Source organism: Patagioenas fasciata, chromosome 1 (genome assembly GCF_037038585.1).
Source record: "Patagioenas fasciata isolate bPatFas1 chromosome 1, bPatFas1.hap1, whole genome shotgun sequence".
Classification (NCBI taxonomy): Eukaryota; Metazoa; Chordata; class Aves; order Columbiformes; family Columbidae; genus Patagioenas; species Patagioenas fasciata.
The window spans coordinates 4,131,931-4,156,144 of NC_092520.1; the positions used below are offsets into that span (position 1 = coordinate 4,131,931).

Here is a 24,214-nt window from a genome sequence, read left to right on the forward strand (position 1 = left end):
TTTGCATCTACCTGTCCATGGGTCTGGCCAATAATATGTGTCTGGAAATGCTGTTCAAACAGGACTTAGGTCCAGTTTTATTTCCCCATTAGATGCTCCCAGCCTCCCCTAATCTGCAGTTCAGAGACCTCCTATGACAAGCATTGTATTTAGATTTAACAGCCTTTGGTGAATTTTCCTTTTAAATGAATGACCTTGTAAATACTTTAGAAGATCAAACAACATATTGATCTGAAGATGCCATCACAATTTACAGATTTTTGATCTCCATCAGACCATCCGGGCAGGTACACTGCAAATGTGAGGACACCAAGCCCGTGTTCATGCTGCTGCACACCCCATGTGGCGGTGCTGTGGCAGCCCAAGTTCAGGACAAGGTGTAAGCCAGGACAGGCCTGGCCAACAGAAATAAATATCTAGACACCATGAACCATAAAATACAATAGCAAAGGTGAGACTAGAGCTCTGGGATTTATTCTGACATTATTTAAGGGCTCACTTAAAGAAATAAAACACTTTCCTGCCAAGTAAAAGGACTGCACCTGCTGCTCTGTTCACTGACCTTATGAAATATCTCCTCAAAGGTTGGACGTCGTTCAGGGGCTTCACCCCAACATTGCTTCATGACCTGGATGCACTCCAGGGGGGCCAGCTCAGGGGCTATGTTTGGGCGGCACAGGGGAGGGGGCTTCTTCACTTTCTTTATAATTTCTGCCACAAAGAGAAGAATGGGAAGCACGTTGTGAGATGGAGGGTCTTGGTGGGGAAAAAGGACATGGACATTTTCACCTGTCCCCTGCTTGCTCCTTCAACCATCGCTGTTATTACTCACCACCCAAATGCTTTGTCAAGTGAACCTGAGGGTTTCAGCTTTCCTCTGCCAGGAGTATCTTGGAGAATTCAGAAGATAATTGTGGTAGATGCCCCATCCCTGGAGACATTCAAGGTCAGGCTGGATGGGGCTCTGAGTTGAAGATATCCCTGTTCATAGCAGGGGGATTGGACTAGATGAGCTTTGAAGGTCCTGTCCCACACAAACTATTCTATGGTTCTATACTTCTATGATAAGAGATTCATCCATCTTCTTCCTCTGGTGAAACAGGTTATGAGCAATAGAGTGGCTGGATGGGGGAAGGTTGTGCGACAGATCTATGTGTGAACTCACAGGCTTATATTTAATGGAATTACCTGTGATTCTCTCCATTAGGATCTGTAGTCCTCTAAGGGAGCACAGGGCTATGGGCGAGCCCAGACAGGAAGGATACGAGCCTCTGAAAATTCATCATGAACTGGGATCCAGTACGTAGGAGGTTGATGAGAATGGAGACAGTGGAAAGTATTTTAAGGGGGAGAGTTTGGGTTCAAAACAACATCTGGGCAGTGACTCCCTATCCAGAGGTTAAAAAAAGCTAATAAGGAACTGAGAAGTCAGTCCTTGAATCTGTGCTTTTTAGATAAAACAGTCCTACAGTGAAGGAGAGGGGCTTCAGGTTTTGTTGAGAGCTAAAGTATGGATGGAGGAGTCTGTGATGTCTGAACCCAACCTCGACTTGAATTTTCAGTTTGTTTCTGAAGGAAAAATGTGATGTTCTTTTTTTTTTTTTTAATCCAAAGTGATTTTATTTGAAGGTTTCATCATGTGTAGTGCAGAGCAGTCATCTGGAGTGAAAACCACCCTCTTTCTGGCAGGAACCCTGCATTTCCACAGCTGTGACTGTGAGTACCCAAAGCTTTTCGGTGTTGACAGCTCATTTTAAAGTTCTTTGGCTCTTCCCACCAGTCTCCACCACATGAACTAAACAAAGCACCTGGCCCAAATATTTCCAAGGGCCAGCCAAGGGGAAATGCCTTCCTCAGACAGTTTTAAAGTTCACGCCATGAGTGAAAGCTCCTTGAGGATTAGGATGCAATGAGTAGAAATTCATCATTTTATCACGTCAGGAAACCGGAGTGCACTGCATGCAACATTTGCTGGAGGTTCCCCATAGGGACAAGGTGGGGGGACACCTGCTAATTACGTCATAGGCTACATCATTGATCCAGCTCTTAATTACAGAGCAGGTTACATCATAATCATCATTGTCATTGCATTGGTGTAGCAGGTTGGGGTGCAGCAAAGTCAGGGCCCCATTTTTCCAGGCACTGGAAAACTGGCAAATACTGAATGGCCGTACCCCACTTGGTGACTGTCCAGCTTAAAATGTGTTGAGAATGGACTTTCACTGAAATCAGATCTGTTTTGATTGTTCTCACCCCCTCCCTGCTCAAATGTTTGTGAGTTGTCTGCAGTGTGTTCACTTTACCTATGCATGGACAACAGTTTGAACTAATGAGAGTTGCACCATGAGCAGTTCCTAAGGAGTTTACCTATTTGCTATTTGTGATACAAGCCACCTTATCTATGTCAGCAGGGTCATGATGTATTGTTTTGGTCTCTGCTGAAGAGCAAACATCTTCAGAACCTGAGAGAATGGCAGGAAGATGTGCCAAGGGAGGTTCAGGTTGGACATGAGGAAAAGGTTCTTCACCCAGAGGTGCTGGACACTGGAACAGGCTCCCCAGGGAGGTGTCACGGCCCCAAGCTCATGGCCCCAAGTGTTCAAGAAGAGACTGGACAACGTCCTCAGACACACGGTGTGAACTGTGGGGTGTCCTGTGCAGGGACAGGAGTTGGATTCAGTGATCCTTGTGGGTCTCTTCCAGCTCAGGACGTTCTATGATTCTATGAGAACCCCTTTAAATGAGGAAGGAATTAAAGAAAAATAGATGGACATAAGGACAAAGCAGGATGTTAGAAAAGGGTCCAGCTAAAAAACCTCAACCCTCATGACAGACAAAAACGGGCCAATGGGTAAAGAAAGGAATTCCCAAGATATGGGGAATTCTGCCATCAGATTTCACCCCACACCTTGATGAAAAATCAGAGTTTTGATGGAGAACGGGAGGTGAGATCAGAACCAAACATTTAGGTGTTTATTATGGATGTTTTGTTGAAAACAGCCTTTTGTCACTCAGAAAGGTCACGAGATTGGGACATTATTTCCATAGTAAAGTTTTACCCGAGGGGCTTGGCCAGACCTTTCAGAAGCCCTGTGTGTAAAGCCATTAGAAATGTACTCAAAGAGTTGCCTACCTTCAGCTGAGAGTTCTGACATGCAGTACGGTGGACCCCGAACAATCACTTCTTGAAGGATGATTGCAAAGCTGTAAATGTCCCCTTTGAATGTGCCTTTTCTGTGCATGTCTGGGTCTCTCAGTAATTCTGGAGCTGTCCATAGCAATTCTAAAGAAAACCGAGTATCATGTTGAGCTCAGACTATTGCAAATTAAGTGCTTAAATGAACATTTTAGTATTTTGAGGAGAAGTTCGAACATACTTCATTATTTACTGTATCAATTCTTTTATTTCTTGTGATGTGTTAGAAATATTAAACTCCAATCCCGACAAAAAAAAGGAATTTTCCAAATTTCACTCTACCTTTTAAAAAAAATATATTGTCGTACCAACAATTTATGTCCTATGGCAACAGCCCTGAACTTCAACATAAGAAGATTTCTCACCATTGTCAAAAGCTTTAACAACTTTTTTGGTTTTCAAATATTAGACAGACAAAATGTTGGTGCTGAAACATGGATTTCTTGTTGCTCTTTTACAAAGCGTCTGTAACTAAAATATTTTCTGTAGTCCTTCTTAAGATGAAAGCAGATTCCATAACAGAAGTTCGTGGCAGTCTGAAGTATGATCAGTCTTTATAATCATATAGTTCAAGGAATAAAAGACACAGCTGTAAAAGACGGCCTCATCAAGAAATAAGTCTTTGTCAAACTGGGTTATTTTTAACCTGATAACTGTATATTTTGGGTAGTAAGAAAAAGTGACATTTTTGCTACTGCAATATATATAACTTCTTTAAGGGAGGAGAAGGTCTTCTGGCAACTGCTGTCTCTGAGACTGGAAATGCATAGGAACCAAATCCTGTGACACTACATACCACTAGAAACCAGGTTTCAAGGATAAACTGGGATACCAGACCAATCCCAAGGTACCAAGGAACCAGGCAAAAGAAATCCAGTCAAAGTCTCCAAATCTGGTCCCATGAGACACTGTCCCTAAGTGACGGGACATGTGGCAGCCGTTGGTGACTGGGATGAAAGTAACCTATTTCAAAGCCACCTGTATCGTCTTGTGTTTCAGATGGTTCAGTTTTACAAAACAAGGCTCTTTGCATTTGGTTTAACCTAGAACTTCAAATATAGGGTTGGAACTAAGCATGTGAAGCCAGTTCCACGAGTCACAGAAATTCAAGATTGGGCACTATGACAAGCTTAAGTTCTGCCACTGCTTCCAATAAAATATCTTTCCATTCCCATGACACTCTGTTATGCATTTCACTTTCAGAAGTCTGTAAAAGACTTCGTTTAACCTTCCCTGTAGCAATGCACTTTATATAAGCAACTAGATTTTGTGAGGCTGAGCCCCACAGTTGCATTAGGACCAGCCTCTGTTAAATCAATGGACAAATATTTCCCCAAAAATATTTCCTTATGGCACCTACCTTCTGGGGGTGGCTGGATATATGGGCATTTCTGTGCTTCTAAGAGCTCATTATAACCATAGTCAGTAATCTTCAGTACAAACCGACCATCCACAACACAGTTACGAGACTTGAGACGTCCATGGGCAAAATCTCGGTGATGCAAATATCTAATTCCCTATGAAACACAGAGAAAACTGAGGCTATTCCTTAAGAATCATCCATCAGCATTTAGAGACACCAAGTAAAATTGTCACCTTGGATAGCATCAAATACAGCATTGATTCTATATTAGAGTGCCTATCAACACAATAAACTGTGGGAAAAGTTCAGAAATGGATTAGGAACAATAATTAGGCTATCTGCACCTAAAGTAATACTGAAAAGGACTGGTAGCTTTAGGAACACCCAGATGTCTCCCTCTGTATCCCTTGGACTCATTGCACTTAGAAGTTGTGCTTTTAGACAAGGTTAAGAAGGCAGACACAAGTGGTACCCAATGGAAGCCATTACAAGCTGGATGCCCTTACCCAGCTCCCTCAAGGAGGATCAGAAGGTGGATCATGGGCTGTAAGAACAGTTCTGTCAGTCTACCCTCTGTAGGCCACCTGTCCCCATTCTGTAGTTCACCATTAGGAGTTGAAAACATGCAAGACATGATTGGAAGTGTGTGAATACTCTTGTAAAGTGACTGTAGAATCATTTTGGTTGGTAAAAGACCCTCAAGATCACGGAGTCCAACCATTAACCCAACACTGTCACTAACCCATATCTCTAAAGCTCTCATCTATGCATCTTTCAAACCCCTCCAGGGATGGTGACTCCAGCACTGCCCTGGGCAGCCTGTTCCAATGCCCGACAGCCCTTTGGGGAAGAAATCGTTTCCCAGATCCAACCTCAACCTCCTCTGGCGCAACTTGAGGCTGTTTCCTCTCATCCTGGTGTTTGTTCCTTGGGAGAAGAGACCAACACGCTCCATTCTCCAGCCTCCTTTCAGGCAGTTGCAGAGAGCAAGAAAGTGTTCCCTCAGCCTCCTTTTCTCCAGGCTAAACAACCCCAGTTCCCTCCAATCCACACGGATGCATTTCTGATTTATGACAAGAAATGGCCTTTGGGAAGCACTTAATTAATTTTTCTAGGTGATCTGTTCTAGCCTGAGGTGTAGTTTTAAACTCTCATCCTGCTGTGTTGATGTAATCCTGTTCCCCCAAATAGTCCTTCTCTCAGATTATAACCAAACAGGAATACGATGTTTCCATAAAAGACCATGTGTACCAGCATAATTACATTCACATTGCTTTCCCCTGTATTACTATATAAATCCCAAAGTCTTGGATGAAGTAGCTATGTCAATCTCAAAGTCATATGCAGGTCACATCTCAGCAGGGGCAATGGATTTACTTTAATTAGATCCATCACAAGAGAGGACTTGAACATCCAGTCCAGTTTCATGTCTTCGTTTCTCAGCAAGTCCTCCAGGCTTCCTCGGGAGCAGTACTCTGTCACTATGGCAAAGATGCCACAGTCAGAGAAAAATCCCAGGAACAGATTCACATTTTCGTGACGCAGATCCTTCATCTGAAACAAGACAGTGAATCACAGCGAGACCAAGTCAGCCAGACATCTGCTCAGCAGCTTCTTTATATCATCAGATGTCCTTACCACTCCTGTAGTCCCAAAAAGCCTTTCACACGAGGAAGAAATCAACCTTTTTGCTGCTTAATTTCAGCTCTCCTACACTCTTTTTAAGCTTTGCTTTTCTTAGTCTATCCATTATCACTGGGATAAAATGGCTTTGCTGGGGTAAATTGAGTTCAGCATGTGAAGTCTTGGCTCTGGTTCTGGTTCTGGAAAGCAATACGATGCCTGGAGGATCCAAAGTCATCCATCAAGGGTGCCTTTAGAGGCATGCCCTGGTAAATTTGTTATATTTATATGCATAAAAATGCCACTCCTATGTTACCAGTAGCTGCCAACAACTAATAGCTTTGAATTTGGAAAACAAATGCATTCGCATGTCATTTAGTAATGATAATAAAATTGAAGACTGAAAGTAAACTTCTAACAGGAATCTTAGCTGGAGACAGAAAGCAAATCCCAGAGAAATTCGCAACTTTCTCTGTGCCCCACTGTTAGGCAGTCAACAAATAACACATGAAAATAGCTACCAAGTGCTTCATCCTGCCCTGACACAGGTGGGGATGGATGAGTTCCTCCAAACCACTCTGCCTTTGCAGACAAGGTTGCTTAGAGGAGTCATCGTACATGTAGCACAGCACCAGCTTTGACGCATGAGGTCCAGGGCGGAGTTTTGCAAGCTGCTGACTCTTGACACATGGGTCATCATTAAGTTTGTCAGATGCAGTCATGCATGATCCATTCCACCATGTTTCACCAGGCAAGGCTCATTGGCGGCTATGTGTGATCCAATGGATAAACAGACGACAAGGAGAATAAAAATACTCTGCAGTCGCAAGAGTTCCCCAAACAACCTTCCCTCCACGTGCCCAATCATCCCCTGTTCCTACCTTCCTCAAGATGCTGGTGGAGCTTTGCCGCAGTTTGTGAACTGCTCCCGTCTCAAATTTTTTCAGCCAAACCCAGTCTCCCTGTCCACAATACAGGTGGGTGAGTAACAGAGCAAGTCTCTGAGCAACAGCTAACATTGGGACCTAGGTCTGATTTCGAGGTCCTTGAATTTGAAAAAGATTGGGGATTTTTAATGTTCTTGGCAGTAGATTCTTTCTATATTGCACCTGAATAAGAATATCCACAGGAAACCCTCAAAAACTGAGGCGAGGCAGAACCTCCATCTGGATCAGAACTTCATAGTTGGGAAGTATCAGTGTCTCTCAAACAATGATAAATTGATTATAAAGGAAAGCAACTCTGCCCAGAGCTTTTCTCTGGCATTAATAATCCAGTTTATTTGCTCCTTTTCAATAAAATCTGCCATGCCATTTTTTATTTTATTTTTTTTTAGAAAAAAAGCTGTATTTTTAGGAAAGAACTGAAAGATGGGTTAAGTTTTTTTGGCCATTGCCTCTTCTTTTACTCCATACAGTCCTACTGGCACAAAGGAAATTTGGTAGCCTTTATTGTGTATATTGGGATCCTGGCTTGTAAGAAAGATACATATTAGAAATGTCACCACCTAAAGGCTCTGTCTTGTAAGAAAGATTCTCCATGGTGCCTTTAGGTGGCGTCATCTCAAATGTTAAATACCACCACCCAACAGGACTCCAAGTGTCCGAGTGAGGGTTCAGGCAGAGTCACCTTAAGCACCTGTAAGTTCATAGAATGATAGAATGGTTTGTGTTGGAAGGGACCTTCCAAGCTCCCTCAGTGCCACCCCTGCCATGAGCAGGGACATCTTCACCAGCTCAGGTTGCTCAGAGCCCCATCCAGCCTGGCCTGGGATGTCTCCAGGGATGGTTCATCCACCACCTCTCCGGACAACCTGGGACAGCCCCTCACCACCCTCACTGTAAAAAATTTCTTCTTCATGTCTGGCCTTAATCTCCCCTCCTTTAGGTAAAAACCATCACCCCTTGTCCTATTGCAACAGGCCCTGCTGAAAAGTCTGTCCCCATCTTTCTTGTAGGTGCATTTTAAGTCTGGAAAGGCTGCAATAAGGTCTCCCTGGAGCCTTCTCTTCCCCAGGCTGAACAATTCAAATTCTCTCAGCCTTTTTTCATGCTTGGGAATAACTTATTTTCATCCTCGGGGGCTGCCAGCAGTATTCAAAACCTGAGATCTATGGTACTGCAGCCCAAGATGTTCTCCACTTGAGCAGATCAGTGAACCGAACTATCGGGAGAAGGCATCGCAAGGTCCCTACGTACCTCATACAAAGCCACATTGGAGGTTTCATGGGTGGCAGTTGTGCTTTTCAAGGAATAGGAGTGGGTTGCAGATTTCAGGCTTCTGCCTTCGGCTGCTACGCTGTTTGCATCAGTCAGACTGTCCAAGGTCAGCCTCTGGAAGGCAAGGAGAGCAAGTTAACATACATTCAGTTAACACCTCTGGATATAAACCTCCACCACAGCTCTGCCTTGGGCCATACATTTCACCCATGCTAGCAACCACCCAAACTTCCCATCTCATCTCTCTGAATATCTGTCAAAGGCTCATAAGGTTGACCTGGTTTAGTAACTTGAAACACTTCAGCAGCACTTCAGGTGATGGAAATGCCATGGCTTGGGGGAGAGTCTACAGGAGTAGGTGTCTCTCTGAGCGGGGCACAGGGAAGTGTCTCCTCTGGCATAGACAAGAAGCCTGTATCTGTGCCAGTGCCTTAGGCAAGGGGATTAGTCCACACCAGTCTATATCATTGACACAGTCCTGGGCATGGCCCTGGCCTATGCCAAATAACACTCCCCCATGAGATCCCCAGCTCTGGGCAGGAGGCAGCACAGGTCAGAAACGATTCTCTGCAGGTAGTTTGTATGCAATCACCTTATTTTAGAGCCTAAGATGGTTTAAATACACAAACATGAACTATGCTACATCATCTAACCTCAAGAACAAAGAATAAACCCTGGCTGTTAGAATAAACACAACCAAGGGGACTGTTTTACTTCATCATAACAGCTCTGACACTGTGTGTGTATCTAATTTGAGACTCAAAACCACTCGGCATATGGGAAATTTTCTGATATGCAGGGGAAAATGAGGCATGGATAAGTGAATGAGCTTCCCAGACCTCCATGGGTATGAAAATACCATACAGCAAACCTGTCTTTGAGTGTGCCACTTCCACCAGATTACTTTCATGAGTGGAAGTATTTACCTTTTTATGTAGCTCTGGGTTAATGAAGACGAGGTCATCCAAAGTCAGTATTATCTTGTTAGGCCCCCGGAATAGCTGGCTGTTCAAGATGCTATGCCTAGGAGAGCCACAGTTATCATTTTCAGGTAGGTAACCAGTTTACACCACTGCTGAGTCTCTCACATCTGGATTCCCCAATTCCCCACAGTGTAAGGAAAGTACAGCACATAGTGTGGCAGCAAGGATGGACACAGGTGAAAGGAGAAGCCAAACCACGATGTCCTGACTTGGACTGAAATCTCCTCAGTCAAACAGCAAGGGTTACACCACTCACAGACAAAAGCTATAATCTCAAAGGGTCTCATCTAAAATAGGCATCTTGAGTCAATCTGGTTACAAATAGAAACTGGATATGTATGTGATGCATACTTTCTTTTGCTTGGTTTTGTTTTTCATATCCTAAAACCTTCTTCATTAGGAGACAATAATAGGTTTTATTAGACCAGCCAATCTAGCTGATGAGCAAACAGCTTTTGGGCACACCAGTCTTTCTGAGGATCTGAAAACAAATCATGGGTAATTTATAAAAGCTGCCTGGACACAAGTCACCACCCAAATGTACTGGCTGAATCTCTGTGTTGCAGCATGGTACAGCACACAGCAAGATACCCCCTTGTAATGACTGCAAGCTTGTATAGGGAGAAAAGCTACAGGGGATGAGCAGTTTGGCATGCATGGCATAGTGCAATGCAGCGTGAAGGTCTTGGAAACAGTATTGCTGAGCCAGGACTGTTCCTCTTGGCCAGGAGTAATTAGATCAAGAAGAAGATCTGTGCTGATTCAGATATACTTCTTCCAGGACCTGAGCCAGACAAGATGTCTATCACACACTGTGTAACACAGGAGAAATGTGCTTCTGGCATCTCCACAGGATGCTGCTGCCCATTTTCTGAAGGGTGACACTTTAGGCTACCAGATTTGCAGAACTGCCATGAGCAAGAGACAAAATGCAGTATAGTTGTCAAACCAGGAAAGACACTCTCTGTTGCTTGACTGAGTCCTGCTGTTTACCCAGCTTCTCTGGAATTTGCAGGGCAGAAGAGAACGCAACAAGAAATCGTGCACCATCAAGGACTACATGTTCATGGGACAGTTCAAAGAGGCTTAAGTCCACTTTGTGACAGTCAATGAGAAACATATCAGAGTTTCAATGTTAGCTTTTAGCTGGGATTTATCTGACACTAATACCCACCATATGGCCATTTTATGGGCTCATGGAAGAGGTAGAATGCACACACCATCATTCTGAATCCACTGTTTCAATGGATGTCAAGACCTAACGCTGAGCACAAAGTCCACTGTATCTGGGACAGTCAAAAACTCATCAAACAGGAAGAGAGAAGGGAAATGAAAGCTCCTTCATGGCCCCCAGCATCGCTTTTTTGTTCAAAACTCTTTGTTTACCCTCTAGCTGATGTCTGATCTGTAGACACCTAAGACCTTTCTTGATGAAGCTGGCAATAGGATGCCTTTTGTGAACCATACTGCAGATAGAATTTCACAGAATCACAGAACGGTTGGGGTTGAAAGGCAGCCCTGGAGACCGTCTGGTCTAACCCACCTGCTAAAGCAGGTTCACCTAGACTAGATCGCACAGGAAATCTGTTTTACGAAATAATGACAGGTCACCATGACTCACTTTTCCACTGCACGTACCACCCTGGGCATTTGAGAAGAGCACAGACAGCTTTTTGGAGTTCAACGGGAGCCTTGGCCAAGTAACCACAGGCATCACATGAGATTATTTTTTTTTATTATCTTTCTTTAACCACTTTTCCTCAAGCCATCTAACTCAGTTTCATGCAAGGAACTCATCACTTATTTACTTCTCACCTGTACTCCTGAAAGCCTTGTTTGGTCAATCACATCCTGTCCCCCAAGCATGGAGAAAAGCACTTCTCTGCCAAAAGCAAAACGCAGAGAGTGGAATGACTCATTTAAGGTCTGCAGTAGATCCCTGGCAGACCTAAGACCGGAGCTCCCACGTTTGAACTCAGACCACGCTGTGGTTTAAATTTAGTTCCAGACATGCCCTTCCCTAACATAAATCAGGCTTTGAGTCACGCTAGAGCTTTTTTTCTTCTCTTGCAGATGGTCATACCTCTTTACTGATGACTGAGCCTTCCCAAGGACAGTCTGGTACTCATGGAACAGCTTACAAGCAGAGTAGGCAGAAAGATCATCTTTTATTTACGTAATTGTAGAGGCGGGTGGCCAAGGGATAGAGCAGAGCTTTAAAGTGGGGGTGTATGGAGGCAACCTCCTCAGTGCCAGCGATTATAAGGTATCAGAAGCAGCTGTGTGTTATGAGCAGGGGAACTGTTTGAGGTATTGCTTGTTGGGTGGCCTTATATCATCTGGATTTGGAGGGATGATTCAGGAGTGGAGAAAAAACATGGTTTTGGATGATTTGAGAGGTAGAGCTGGATGGGATAATCCAGGAACCCTGCTCTGCTGAACTCTATGCTTCTGAGTAAATATGCCTTCTAATTTCAGCCTCTACTCTGCCCTGGTGAGGCTGCACCTTGGAGCACTGCACCGGTTCTGGGCTCCCCAGTTTAAGAAGGACAAGGAATTACTGGAGGGAGTCCAGCAGAGGGCTACAAAGATGCTGAGGGGTCTGGAGCATCTTTCTGATGAGGAGAAACAGAGAGAGCTGTGGCTGTTCAGCCTGGAGAAGCTGAGAGGGGATCTCATCAATGTTTATAAATATTTCAAGGATGAGTGTCAAGAGGATGGACCAGACTCTGTTCAGTGGTGCACAATGACAGGATGAGCACTAACGGGCACAGACTGAAACACAGGAGGTTCCATCTGAATATGAGGAGAAACTTCTTTCCTTTGAGGTGCCAGAGCCCTAGAACAGGCTGCCCAGAGAGGCTGTGGAGTCTCCTTCTCTGGAGACATTCAAACCCACCTGGACACCTTCCTGTGTGATCTGCTCTGGTGACCCTGCGTTAGCAGGTGGGTTGGACTGGGTAATCTCCAGAGGTCCCTTCAAACCTCAATCAGTCTGTGATTCTGTAATTTCACTCTAATTTCAGTCACGCACCATGTAGACATCTATAATGAGAGACAAATTCCTCCAGGGGGCAGTTTGGAGTGGATTAGCTTAGGTTATGGCCGTAGTGTCCTTGACAAAGAGCAACCCATAGCTCCTGCACCACTCAGTCCATGCTGCCTCATGCCCACCTTGCATATAGAGCTGGGACACAAGTGTGACCTATGCAATTGTTGGAAACTGTCACTTCCCCAGCAGACTACTTGGTTTGCCTCAAAGATCCCATGCCCAGACTAATACATAAGCAATATGAATGACCAGGGAGCTGGATTCCAGTTCAAAACAAGTAATCGCTTGGTAATAAAGAAGCATCCTAATTAATTACTCCAAACTCTCTACAGTGATATTATTTCTCCTTAGTACACAGAGAAAGTAAAGAGAGTCAGCCTAGGTGCTTCATCAGAAACATTATTATATTAGACACAGAAATCTAGAAAGGAATGATTTGGAAAATGAAAAAATATATTTAACATGGCATCCCACTCAGCCTCCACCATGATGCAGATTAAAGCAGATTCCCATAATTGATCTATACGGCGTGCTTTGCACTCCCAAAGTTATAGTCACCTTCCTAAAGCTTCAGAGCCACCATCCAGCTAATTCTTCCAGCAACAGATTGCAAGGTTCTTCCAAATCCAAACAGTATTAAGGGTAAAACAACTCCTATTGAGACTGCAGAACCACTGCCTGCAGTATTCAAGCCATTATCTCTTAATAAAGTCGAGAAATATGTGGCTGGAGAGTGAAGACCACAGTCAAACCTGCTTTGTGTTCTCACGGTCCGAACTGTTGGTTAAGGTGCAGTTCTCCCACAGAAGGTAAAAGTGACACCGAATCAAATAAACAATGCAGTTCTCACCTGATGAGAGAAGCCAGGCCCACAGCACAAAGCACCAGGGCAAATATCAGTATTACTGCCAAAATCATGACTGCAGGCTCAATCCCTGTGCGAAGAGGGGAAAAGAATCAGTGAATTAGGCAATAATATTGAAAATATCAATATCAGATCATTAGACTACAAAGTCAAATATTCAGCCAGGAGAAGGCTAGAAGACAATTTTTATGCAATCTTAACTAATTTATGAATAGACAGATACTAACTTTATTTACATGAGGCTGCACCTACTTTAATTATTCACTTCCATGCATATTTTTTCTAAACCAGACCTAGAGCTGGATCAGTGGAAAAATAGTTTCTCTCCAAGTAAATAAAGACTGGACTCACACGGAAGCATTAAGATTTAGAGACAGTGTCTACAAAGTTCATAACTTTTGAACATTTGACCCTCTTCTCTCCAGGAACTGAAACGCTGAAAAATCTTTATCATGTGGTACTACACTGACAGCCAGCATGAGTCACCAGCTCATCGGGGATTTTTCATTCCCCACTACAGATTTCTAATGCTGAAAAGAGCAGAAAAGAAGGGAGAGAAGGTTGATGTCTTCCTCAATGAACTCGTCAACAGAAACTACTGGAGATAGATGCTTTGATCATCAGTGTCTTTGCCAGAGAGCTAAGGAAAGCCGACAGGAGTGGACGAGCTAAATTCCAGTGAGAACAATTTGCTGTCTCTGTCTCTTCTTGTCTTCCGTTTATTTCTATTTTATTCTGTCTCTATTCAGAGATCCTTAAACACAAACAAGTATGGAGAAATATGGGTTGAGAAAAGGTTTGTGACTCTATGTCATGCTTGCACATAAATTACAGGCCTTTTTGCAAGCACTGAAACACAGAGCTTCCCCGTGAAAGCTGCATGGATTTTTGAAAATTGGTGTTCTTTTCAGGAAAAGACAGAGCTTTTTAGCTCAAGTTTTCCTGATGGCTTTTGACTTACTTTCTTCTTCAACCCAGGGCCTCACTCCCTGATTGTCCTCACACATACACTGGAAGAGGATTCCCAAAGAAGTTGTGGATGCTCCATCATTGGAAGTGTTCAAGGCCAGGTTGGATGGGGCTTTGAGTGACCTGATTTAATGCAAGATATCCCTGCCCATGGCAGGAGGGTTGGACTAGATGGTTGGAAGGCCCTTTCCAACCCAAACCATTCTGTCACTCTATGATACTATGATTCCACATAAGAAGTCACTCTGCTTTTCTGCTCCAAGCTGGCACTAGCCCCATATACCTCCGTCTGAGAAGGAACCTGGGCACAGTAGAGTGGAAACTTCACACCCATTTCTCCAACTCGTAGACAGTGTTGATGTAGATGAAGGCTTTGCTTCACTAAACTGCAATGGAGACACAGTCAGCTTACTCTAGGAGGTGCTCACCTTGAATACAGGAATGAGCAAGACCCCACCAAGCTGGCCTGGAGGCCAGGGTTTATTCTTCATGCATGGTCAAATTCAGAGTGTTGTCGTCCCCATAAAAGCAAGTGAGTGATGTTCATCCCAGGGAGGCAAGGGAGCTTTGAAAGATGTGTTCCTCTCCAAAAGGACTGGTGTGAGTGTGAAGCCAGAACATATCCCATAAAGGTCTTGCACAATGCTAGATCCATGGAAAAGAAGGGACTAGATCATCTTAAAGGCAGAGTTGCAAGAGACCTGGCACTTTGATCTTGTAGTCACCTGCTGGGGAACTTGTTACTGAAGAGAGAATGACCTTTGAATAGCCTAATCATAGGGGTATGGGCTGGTTTTCTTGCTGGACAAAGGAGAAAATGCCTCCTGGAGAAACCAGTGATGAACTGTAAGCATATGAAAGTCCCACCTCACATCTCTACACGGCCTTCTAATATTTTCAGGGAGAATCCATAACCCAGACCACAATGTGGTAGGAATAATGTGGAGTTTGTTAATGCTCTCTTCTGTATTCAATCAAAGGCTTTTTTACTGGTGCTGTCTCCTAAGCTTCCTCAGGTGGCCCCCAGAGATTCTGCTCTCTGAACAAAACTCCTCTGAGAAAGAGCCTGAGAGAAATTATTTTGATTATTACCATTGCATATTATAACCCATGAGGGCTTGGCCATACTTTAGAGGGCCCTATGGCAATGTGGCAGTGCAGAGAACCAAGGAATAGCAAAGGGTCTCTCCCTGGTCATGTAATTTGCTTCAAGTAGGGGCACCGTTACACATCATGACGTGAGGACTCTTCCACAGCTGGAAAACATCCCAAGTCTGTCCAATTTCATTCATCTAAGTGACATCTGACACGCTGAGAGCAAGAGCTGGTTGGAGCACAACATTCACTGGGGTGAACGAGAGACAGTAAAAGGACAAGAAAAGTAAAAATAAACACCCAATAAACAAACCTTGAGGACTCAGAGATAGTGAAGGCGATATCAAAGACCACAGCACTCATGTCACTGATGGATGGGCCATTGCAGGAACGATGCGAAGCCTTGAGGAAGCTCAACCAGAACTTTATAACTAATCAGAAGTGAAGGCAAGGTTATCGTGGGCTCATGGGAAAGAGCAAATTTATGGCATACTTGAGGGGACTTGTGAGATTGCGCTAAACTCACTAAGGGATAATTTAAGGGGACTATGGGACTATATGAAAATTCTTACAGGATGTTCAGAGGAAGGGAAAAAAATGAGGAAAAGGAGGGATGGGCATGAGTTGGGGATGCTCAAGCATGGGATACTGGTCACACATAAGTATGTTGTGCATTTTTCCAGCCAAACCCTGCACCTGATCATCACAATCTGTCCTCCCTTTTTCTTCCTTCTGATTTTTTTTTTCCTGGATGAGAGTAATCTTTATTCTGCCTATGTGTGGCATTTACAGACTACAAGGGAGCCTAACCAGCAAGTAAGATTGGAGATCCTAGAGCCTGCAACCCACAGAATAATAGAATAATTTTGGTTGGAAAAGACCCTCAAGATCATAGAGACCACAAGTCTGGAGACTGGCTCCTGCAGAGACCAGAGGGTCTGAGAGCTGACCATTATGGAATTACAGGTCTGGATCACCCACCAGAGGATGCATTTATGTGTCTGCAGGGACCCGGGTTGTGAGATGTGCTAGCAAGCTTGCAGCCTGATTAAGCGGTGTTTCTAAGGAGGAGCAGCTGAGGGAACTGGAGTTGTTGAGCCTGGAGAAGAGGAGGCTGAGGGGAGACTTTGTCATTGTCTCTGACTACCTGAAAGGAGGTTGTAGCGAGGGGGAATCAGTCTCTTCTCCCAAGTCACAAGCAATGGGATGAGAGGAAATGGCCTCAAGTTACACCAGGGGAGGTTTAGATTGGATATTGGAAACAATTTCTTCCCCAAAGGGCTGTGGGGCATTGGAACAGCCTGCCCAGGGCAGTGGTGGAGTCACCATCCCTGGAGGGGTTGAACAGACGCAGAGATGAGGTTTTTAGTGACATGGGTTAGTGCCAGGGTTGGGTGAACAGTTGGACTCGATGATCTTGAGGGTCTCTTCCAACCAAAATGATTCTATCCTTCTACAGTCAGACTATTTTTATTGTCCATGTTTCGGCAATGCTGGTTGTGGGTAGCTGTGCCTGTGAACACATTGATCTCCTGAATGAGTTAGTCTGTTGGTGGCTGGCTGTGTCTGCACAGTGTGCCTGCGTGTGCACATGTACTGGGAACACTTGCTCAGCCCCGCTTCTGCTGGACCTGGGGTCAGGTACCACAGCAGCCTGGCATCTTCACATCCAACTCCCCCTCCAACCCTAAATCCACACAAAAGCCAGCTTGAGGTCTGGATTTCATTCTAGTCATGAAATTCTGTCTGTGAAATATTAGTAATAATAATAAATTACTGCTTCACTGTCAAATGCCTAAAGCTTTATGCTTTTGTAAAGGTGCGAACATAAAATCTGATCTCTCTAAAAATCAGTGGGATTTTTCCATAGACTGCAATGGGATGTTAAAATGCTACATCATTCCTAGTGGCAGTGCAAAATTAGATAGATGACAGCATTATACTTGTCTTTCCTATAGCTTGCCAGCTGCTCTAAGACCAGTATATCTCCAGTTTCGATGGAATGACACTGATTTAAACCAGCCATGTCTGAGCCAAGGGGAACATTTTTCCCAGCTGCTGAACGAAATATCATGTAGATGCGGTTAATTCTGTCTGTTTAAGTCATATCCCAGAGCAGTAGGAATAAATGCTTAGTATTATAAGTAAATATGTCAAGTTGAAGCTAGGTATCATACACTTAGATTTTGGCTTCCCTGTGAACTTTAAAACTGCACTACAGCTGTCGCAAATGAAAAATAATAAGTATAACTGATGCTCGGTCTTGAAAAAAAAACCACAAACACTTAAGCAGCACAGGCATCTCTGCCCCTAAGTCTTCAATTTCTCTTGTCTACATTAACTCTAATTATTTTGAGTAATGATTATCATCTTTTCTTGATGAGGTGAGCTTTGATGATCTTTAAAGCTGCATAGCTAACTGGGTAAAGAAGCTGGGGTTAACAGGAGAGGTGGTGAGAGCATCTGCTGTTGTGCAGCTCTCTTAGGCTCCCTGCAGTGCAAATCCTCTTAGTGCCCTGTCCCTCGGAAGGATATATAATCAATATATCTCTTGGGGATATATTGATTGCTATCAAAACAGGCAGATGTTGACTGTCAGACCCGGAAAACCTGCAAAACAGTGGCAACAACCTTATTGACCAAACAAGCAATGAGAGAGACTTGTGGCTCAATAGTGGGATGTCTGTGTAAGGCTCCCATCATTAATAACATGATGACTTTATTTTAATCTCTTGAGTTTAGACTTTCCTCTTTGGGGAGCTCTAATTTAAAAGGGCAATCACCTGGACTAAGAGAAAAGATGGAAGAAATAAGAAGACTGGACTCAATGCCATTTGAACCTTTTGGTTTTCGTCTATCTTACCTCCGGTGCAGAGAACATCTGGATCAAACCAACAGCTGGAGTCTGGCTTGGGTGGAGCTCCACTGGGAAAGTGGATGGCCCGGTCTAGGGACTCCACAGAGTATGAAGACATGTCCAGCAAGTGGGTTGGGAAGAGCTGGTTCCCACGACCATCTGTGTCCAGTATCACATAGTTGCTCAGCCCCTTCCCACTGTTGTCTGTCTCTACTTGGTGACTAAATCCAGGGAAACTGAAGTTTTTTGTGTTCTCAGCAATGTTATCTCCTGAGATTCTGTCTCCTTTCCTCCAAGCGCTGTCTATAGCCATTGCCATGAAGTAAATGGCATCATAGATTGTTCCAAAAAGTGGAGAAACCTAAAAATACAGGAGAAATTTAGGTCAAGATATACTGCTACCAACCTCTGGTTTGAGATTTGTGGCAAAAAAAGGTCCCACTGGCTAAGCTGTAACCTGAAGAACTGAGACACCTGAGTTTTAAGGCTCACAGGGTGAAGTGTTTGAAGAATCTTAGGTTGAAGGTAGCCCTGGATCAACCTAATATATGTGACTTTGCATATCTGGCTTTTCTTATGGTTGCTTCCCAAAATAAAATTTTGAAATATTTTTAAAACCATGTAAAATTGCTTTATTGTGGGAAAAGCCAAGACTTTGAGCCTGACATTCAGCTGACATCTTATCACAGCCTCACTCAAAGCACTGCACTAAAACATCTTCCACAAATAGAAAATCAAAGCCAGAGGCTCGCCTCTCTGCCCAGGTAGGAAAAATGTCATGCCCAGAGGATCGGTTCTCTCTGTCAGAACATTGTTTATTCCTAAGATGTAAAACCCACGAAGCAGAGCCACAGTGAACTCATCCTCTGGGGTACCAGAGCCTTTTCTCCTTGCATTGCTCCCTTCTGTGCCAGACTTGACTTAGGAATTTATAATTTTTCCCTTCTGTAAAAACACACGTGGTGGCTTTTACCATCACATGGACATTCACAGTTGGTAGGTGAAGAAGGATTATAGCCATACACTCATGATAAATTGAGGAGTGCTGTTGCGAGCAACAGAATTTAACATCTGTGGTGGGATTCGTTGACGAGATGTAGACACCTACAACGAAGAACCCCACTCTGAATATACTGAATGTGGGGTCTCATTATAGTGAAGGCATAGGCTTTCAAGGCATAATTCATCTCCTCCTAATGTAGACATCCACGCAGATTTGATAAATTGTGCCTTAAAGGTACTTATAATTTATTGAAAGATCATGGTGATATTTGAAGATTAGCTCAGCTCAATCCTGCATTCCTTCACCAGCATGACAGATCCCCCAATTCTTCTCGTAATGTCTACAAGGTAGTAACTGACTTCACAGAATCACAGAATCCCAGAATGTCAGGGATTGGAAGGGACCTGGAAAGCTCATCCAGTGCAATGCCCCATGGAGCAGGAACAACCAGCTGAGGTTCCACAGGAAGGTGTCCAGGCGGGCTTGAATGTCTGCAGAGAAGGAGACTCCACAACCTCCCTGGGCAGCCTGGGCCAGGCTCTGGCACCCTCACCAGGAACAAGTTTCTTCTCAAATTTAAGTGGAACCTCTTGTGTTCCAGTTTGTACCCATTACCCCTTGTCCTATCACTGGTTGTCACCGAGAAGAGCCTGGCTCCATCCTCCTGACACTCACCCTTTACATATCTGTAAACATGAATGAGGTCACCCCTCAGTCTCCTCTTCTCCAGCTCCAGAGCCCCAGCTCCCTCAGCCTTTCCTCACACGGGAGATGCTCCGCTCCCTTCAACATCTTGGTGGCTGCGCTGGACTCTCTCCAGCAGTTCCCTGTCCTTCTGGAACTGAGGGGCCCAGAGCTAGACACGATATTCCAGATGTGGTCTCACCAGGGCAGAGTAGAGGGGCAGGAGAACCTTATTTTTTTATAGGCTGCTAGTGACATCTAGGTAATCGTGCTGACAAAGAATAGCTTTGACTCCAGTGCTAAAAATAATGAGGCAAAGATGATCCTAAGCATTTCTCTCTAGAAGCATCCAGTATTTCATTTGTCCATCACATCCCCCCAAATTTTCAGGCATTCGGACATCTTATTCTGATGCCTCAAAACTCCATGAACTTTATCCACCTCAGGAGACATCTCTTCATCTTGAGCCTACTGTAGTTAGCATGTAGCAAACAAAATCTGAGCACCTCAGAGACAACCCCTTTCTCTTGAATTCCCAGCATGGTCCTGCCATTGAACCAATGGAGTTAGATTCAGGAGAAACATCCTTTCCCAGAGTATACAGACCACATTCCAATTTCACCGTCCCTTTCTCAAAATTCTGGGTTGTGTCTTGCCTGTACTTTTTCTGTAACTATTGCTTGTCTCATGTTTCCCACTACTTGGTCCCAGAAAGTCCCGAGAGATTAGATATTTACCTGCGTGGCTTCCAAATCTCTGGTTATTTCACCACTTTCTTTAGCTTCCCTAAATGCATCATAGAAAGTCCTTTCTCCAGATGCCAGTGTGATAGTCAGCACAGCATCATATGCTTCCTGGAGCTTGTTGTCATCATCAAAGACATCAAATGAGTTGTTTTGGTAGGGAAGGCTGTACAGTAAAGTGTCATATGGAACAAAGACGTATCTTCCATCTGCTAGTCCCATTTCCAGAGCTTTTGTGAGCAAGGAGGCCTGTTCCTCTCCTCCAATGAGCACAGAATGCATGCACAGGACTATAACTGAAACACAAGGATTGCAGTGTTGTTAATCTGTGCGGGGGTTTTCACCAAACAATAGCTCCCTCCCCCTAATAGAGCTGTCTGAACTGCTATATCAGGTCAGACTCTAATGGATTGTCACCAAAGTGATGTGTTGAGGAAGCAGGGAGCTACACTCATTTTATTCAGCTTCTGGAGGTCTGCACCATCTAGCAAAGCAAGTTGTAAGCATTACCCATTCTGAGAGCCATACAGAAGGAGGAGTGAGGAGATATTTTCACAAAAGTGAGGCACAAGCTAGTGTGATGGGAAGTCATGGTCCTGTGCTGTCATCGGCTGAGGGATGTGACCTTCTCCTTTCTGTGCCCTGAGCTGACAGACACCACACAGTCCATATCAGCTCCCAAGCTCCACCCATTCACCCTGTCACCATATACACAGATTTTAGGTTGGAAATGTATTGTCTTTCAACATCTGGTCCATGCTTGGCCATCCCAGAGTCTGTGTCTTTGCCTGCAAAATGCCAAGAGGCCAACGTCCCCATGTCTGGTGGGGAGATCTGAAATAGAGGTGTATCTGTTTAACAGGCTTTCCATAGTGCTCAGTGGCCCTTCATAGAATTGTGGAATAATTTTGGTTGGAAAAGATCATCAAGTCCAACAATTAACTGTCACTAAACCATGTCACTAAGAACCTCATCCACATATCTTCTAAACACCTCCAGGGGTCGTGCCTCTGCTTTCCTGAGCAGCCTGCTCCGATGCCCAACAATGCCCAACAACCCTTTCCAGGGAGAAATTTTTCCCAATATCTAATCTAAACCCTGGTACAATTTGGGGCCATTTCCTCTGCTCCTGGTGCTTGTTCCTGGGGAGCAGAGCCCGACCCCCCCTGGCTCCAAGCTCCTTTCAGGCAGTTCAGAGATCAGAAGGTCTCCCCTCAGCTCCTGTTCTCCAGCTGAACCCCCCAGGTCCCTCAGCTGCTCCCCATCACACCTGTGCTCCAGTTTCTTCACCTTCATGAAAGGAAGCTCTCCTGATGTTTTATCCAGTGCACCATTTCAAAACTCAGTCAGTGAGAGGAGAAAATTAGGGCAATGACGGGAAGCAAAATTGCAAAGGAGACCTGCCCGCTGCTAAACCTCCTACTAAAAGGAGAGACAAGGATCTCCAGAATAGCTGTGGTCTCTCTAGGCAGTGATTCATCCCATACTATAGCAGAGAGCTTAAGCTGGTCAGATAAATCATGTCTAAAGAGGGACTAGTTCTTTCCATTGATTAAGAAAGGAGCCCATCATCTCTAACCTACATGGAGAACGGTGATGGTGATGAGATGAACCCACCCAAGGGGGATTTGATCTCAAGTGCACGTGATAAAACTCCAGTTTGGACATCACATTGGTACCCTCGTCAGTCTCTGGCATAAAAGTCAAAGTCTTCACTAAAATGCATCGTCATCTGGATTCACAGTGCTGACTGCAGGGTGTACATCCAGGATCAGAGCTCCATCACAGACTTCCTACCAAGACTCTGAACCCAAAAAAACATGACTTTTTTCCCACGTTTCTCAAGAGAAAACAGAACATTCTTTACTACTTGTGCTTGTACTTGTACAAAGGTGCTTTCACTGCCTTAGTAAGCAGTGTGTAACACTGGATTTTACTTCTGATGCATTAGTTGAACACACATAGCAAGGACACAGCATCAAAGCATGAAATCTTTTGATAATCCATAATCCCAAACACCATAAATATAAAACCTTCCTGTAAACCTCTCCTTACACTTGACAGGGTCAAGTACAGACACCTGTCTACTAAACATTGTGTTTTCAGACAAGCTGGACCTTATCTTTCATGTTGTAGAAGACCATTTTGCCCTATCTCTATCATATTCAAAATTCCCAGCATTCTTTTACATGAAACCCTGGATCCAGTAAGGTCAGAGATAAAATTCTGCTTTATTTAAATGGCTTCAATATTTCATTCTCTAAGTTATGCCTACTGAATACTAATGAAGTCCTAATATGGAAAAAATAATAATAATTAAAAAAAAAAAAAGCTCAAAGTACTTACTTCTAATGCCATCAACTGCTTTAATCTCATTCCAGGTATCTTCAATCCCCTTTTCTCCTTTACGCACAGATGTAACAACTCCTACAGGAAGCCCCTGGTTCCTGAGGGCGCTCGCTAACTTGTTGGCTGTGCCCATCCAAACACCCTCGTTGGAAGCAATGATGCCAACGTGAGCCCAGTTAAAATATTTCATTATTGTAAACAAAACTTGGGTTGGAGCGGGTAAGGTCCTCGCGAACGTAGGGTGATGGATGCTGGAATCCAGTTTATAATTGATGCACATCCATGAGAAGATGGCTTTATTCCAGTTTTCCCCTAAAAGCGTAGCCACCTCACAGAAGCCAGGGTTCAGGGGGCCTATGAAAGCTGAGGAAAGCTTTCCAAAGTCAATGAATCTAACCAGAGCCCTTGATGTCTCACATTCTTCCTGCAGGATCACGTAATCCAGCCTGTGGCCAAGATTTAGTGAAGGATCTTTGCTTATTCGTCCCACTGCAAGCCTGGCAGCCACATGGGGAAAGGCTTTGGAAAAGAAGGGGTCACAGTTCCAGGGCCCGAGCAGTCCGATTTTAAAAACAGAACAATGGGCTGGAGGGCAAAGCAGGATTATTCCCAACAGCAGCCAGCAGAGAGCCTGGAAAGGTGTCTTGAATGAATTTCCAACGTTGAATTGATGCGATGTGATGTGCCTTGACAGCACCCAGAACAAGCTGTTAGGACACAGTAGGAGAAATGACATTGTTTTCCAGGTGGGTAGATCTGCGACAGGTTCTTCTGGAAGCCAGGTAGTGCATTAACAGCTGCTGGAAGAAAAGGAGATTATATTTGCCTTCTTGTATACGTATTTGTTCAGTGCACGCAGATACAGCTGAGTCAGCCCAAATTACACAACCGTTCTCAAGGTGCAAGCCCATGAGGTGCCAAAACCCTGGACATGCACCACACAACACACTGCACCACCCCAAGGGTCCAACCAATGTCAGTTAAATATACCATAGCCCTTACATACACACTTATATAAACATTTTAAAATGCTTTGCAGTATATTTTGGAACCAGGCAGTGAAGACTGACTCCGCTTTGTTTGCAGCGGTAAACACAGCACTATGTTTTCGGTTCTTCAGGAGGATAATTCCCAAATCACACAGAGAAACATGCATATAAGCAAATAAAAAAGTGAAATGCACTAAGCCAGCAACTTTTGCCAATGCAAAATC

General features: G+C 44.2%; 1 protein-coding gene across 1 annotated transcript in view; it reads right to left on the reverse strand.

Annotated features, from left to right (window-relative positions):
* GUCY2F (guanylate cyclase 2F, retinal) overlaps positions 1-23,737 on the reverse strand; it is a 44,238-nt gene extending 20,501 nt beyond the window's left edge. The window contains exons 1-11 of the mRNA XM_065857030.2: positions 22,999-23,737; positions 20,647-20,948; positions 18,229-18,583; positions 13,287-13,371; positions 9,328-9,424; positions 8,381-8,515; positions 7,064-7,144; positions 5,937-6,113; positions 4,557-4,713; positions 3,134-3,283; positions 563-711 (exon numbers count right to left, since the gene is read on the reverse strand). Coding sequence (XP_065713102.2) covers positions 563-711; positions 3,134-3,283; positions 4,557-4,713; positions 5,937-6,113; positions 7,064-7,144; positions 8,381-8,515; positions 9,328-9,424; positions 13,287-13,371; positions 18,229-18,583; positions 20,647-20,948; positions 22,999-23,737 — 2,427 coding nt within the window. The remainder of the gene's footprint in view (positions 1-562; positions 712-3,133; positions 3,284-4,556; positions 4,714-5,936; positions 6,114-7,063; positions 7,145-8,380; positions 8,516-9,327; positions 9,425-13,286; positions 13,372-18,228; positions 18,584-20,646; positions 20,949-22,998) is intronic.
* Positions 23,738-24,214: the final 477 nt, after the last annotated feature.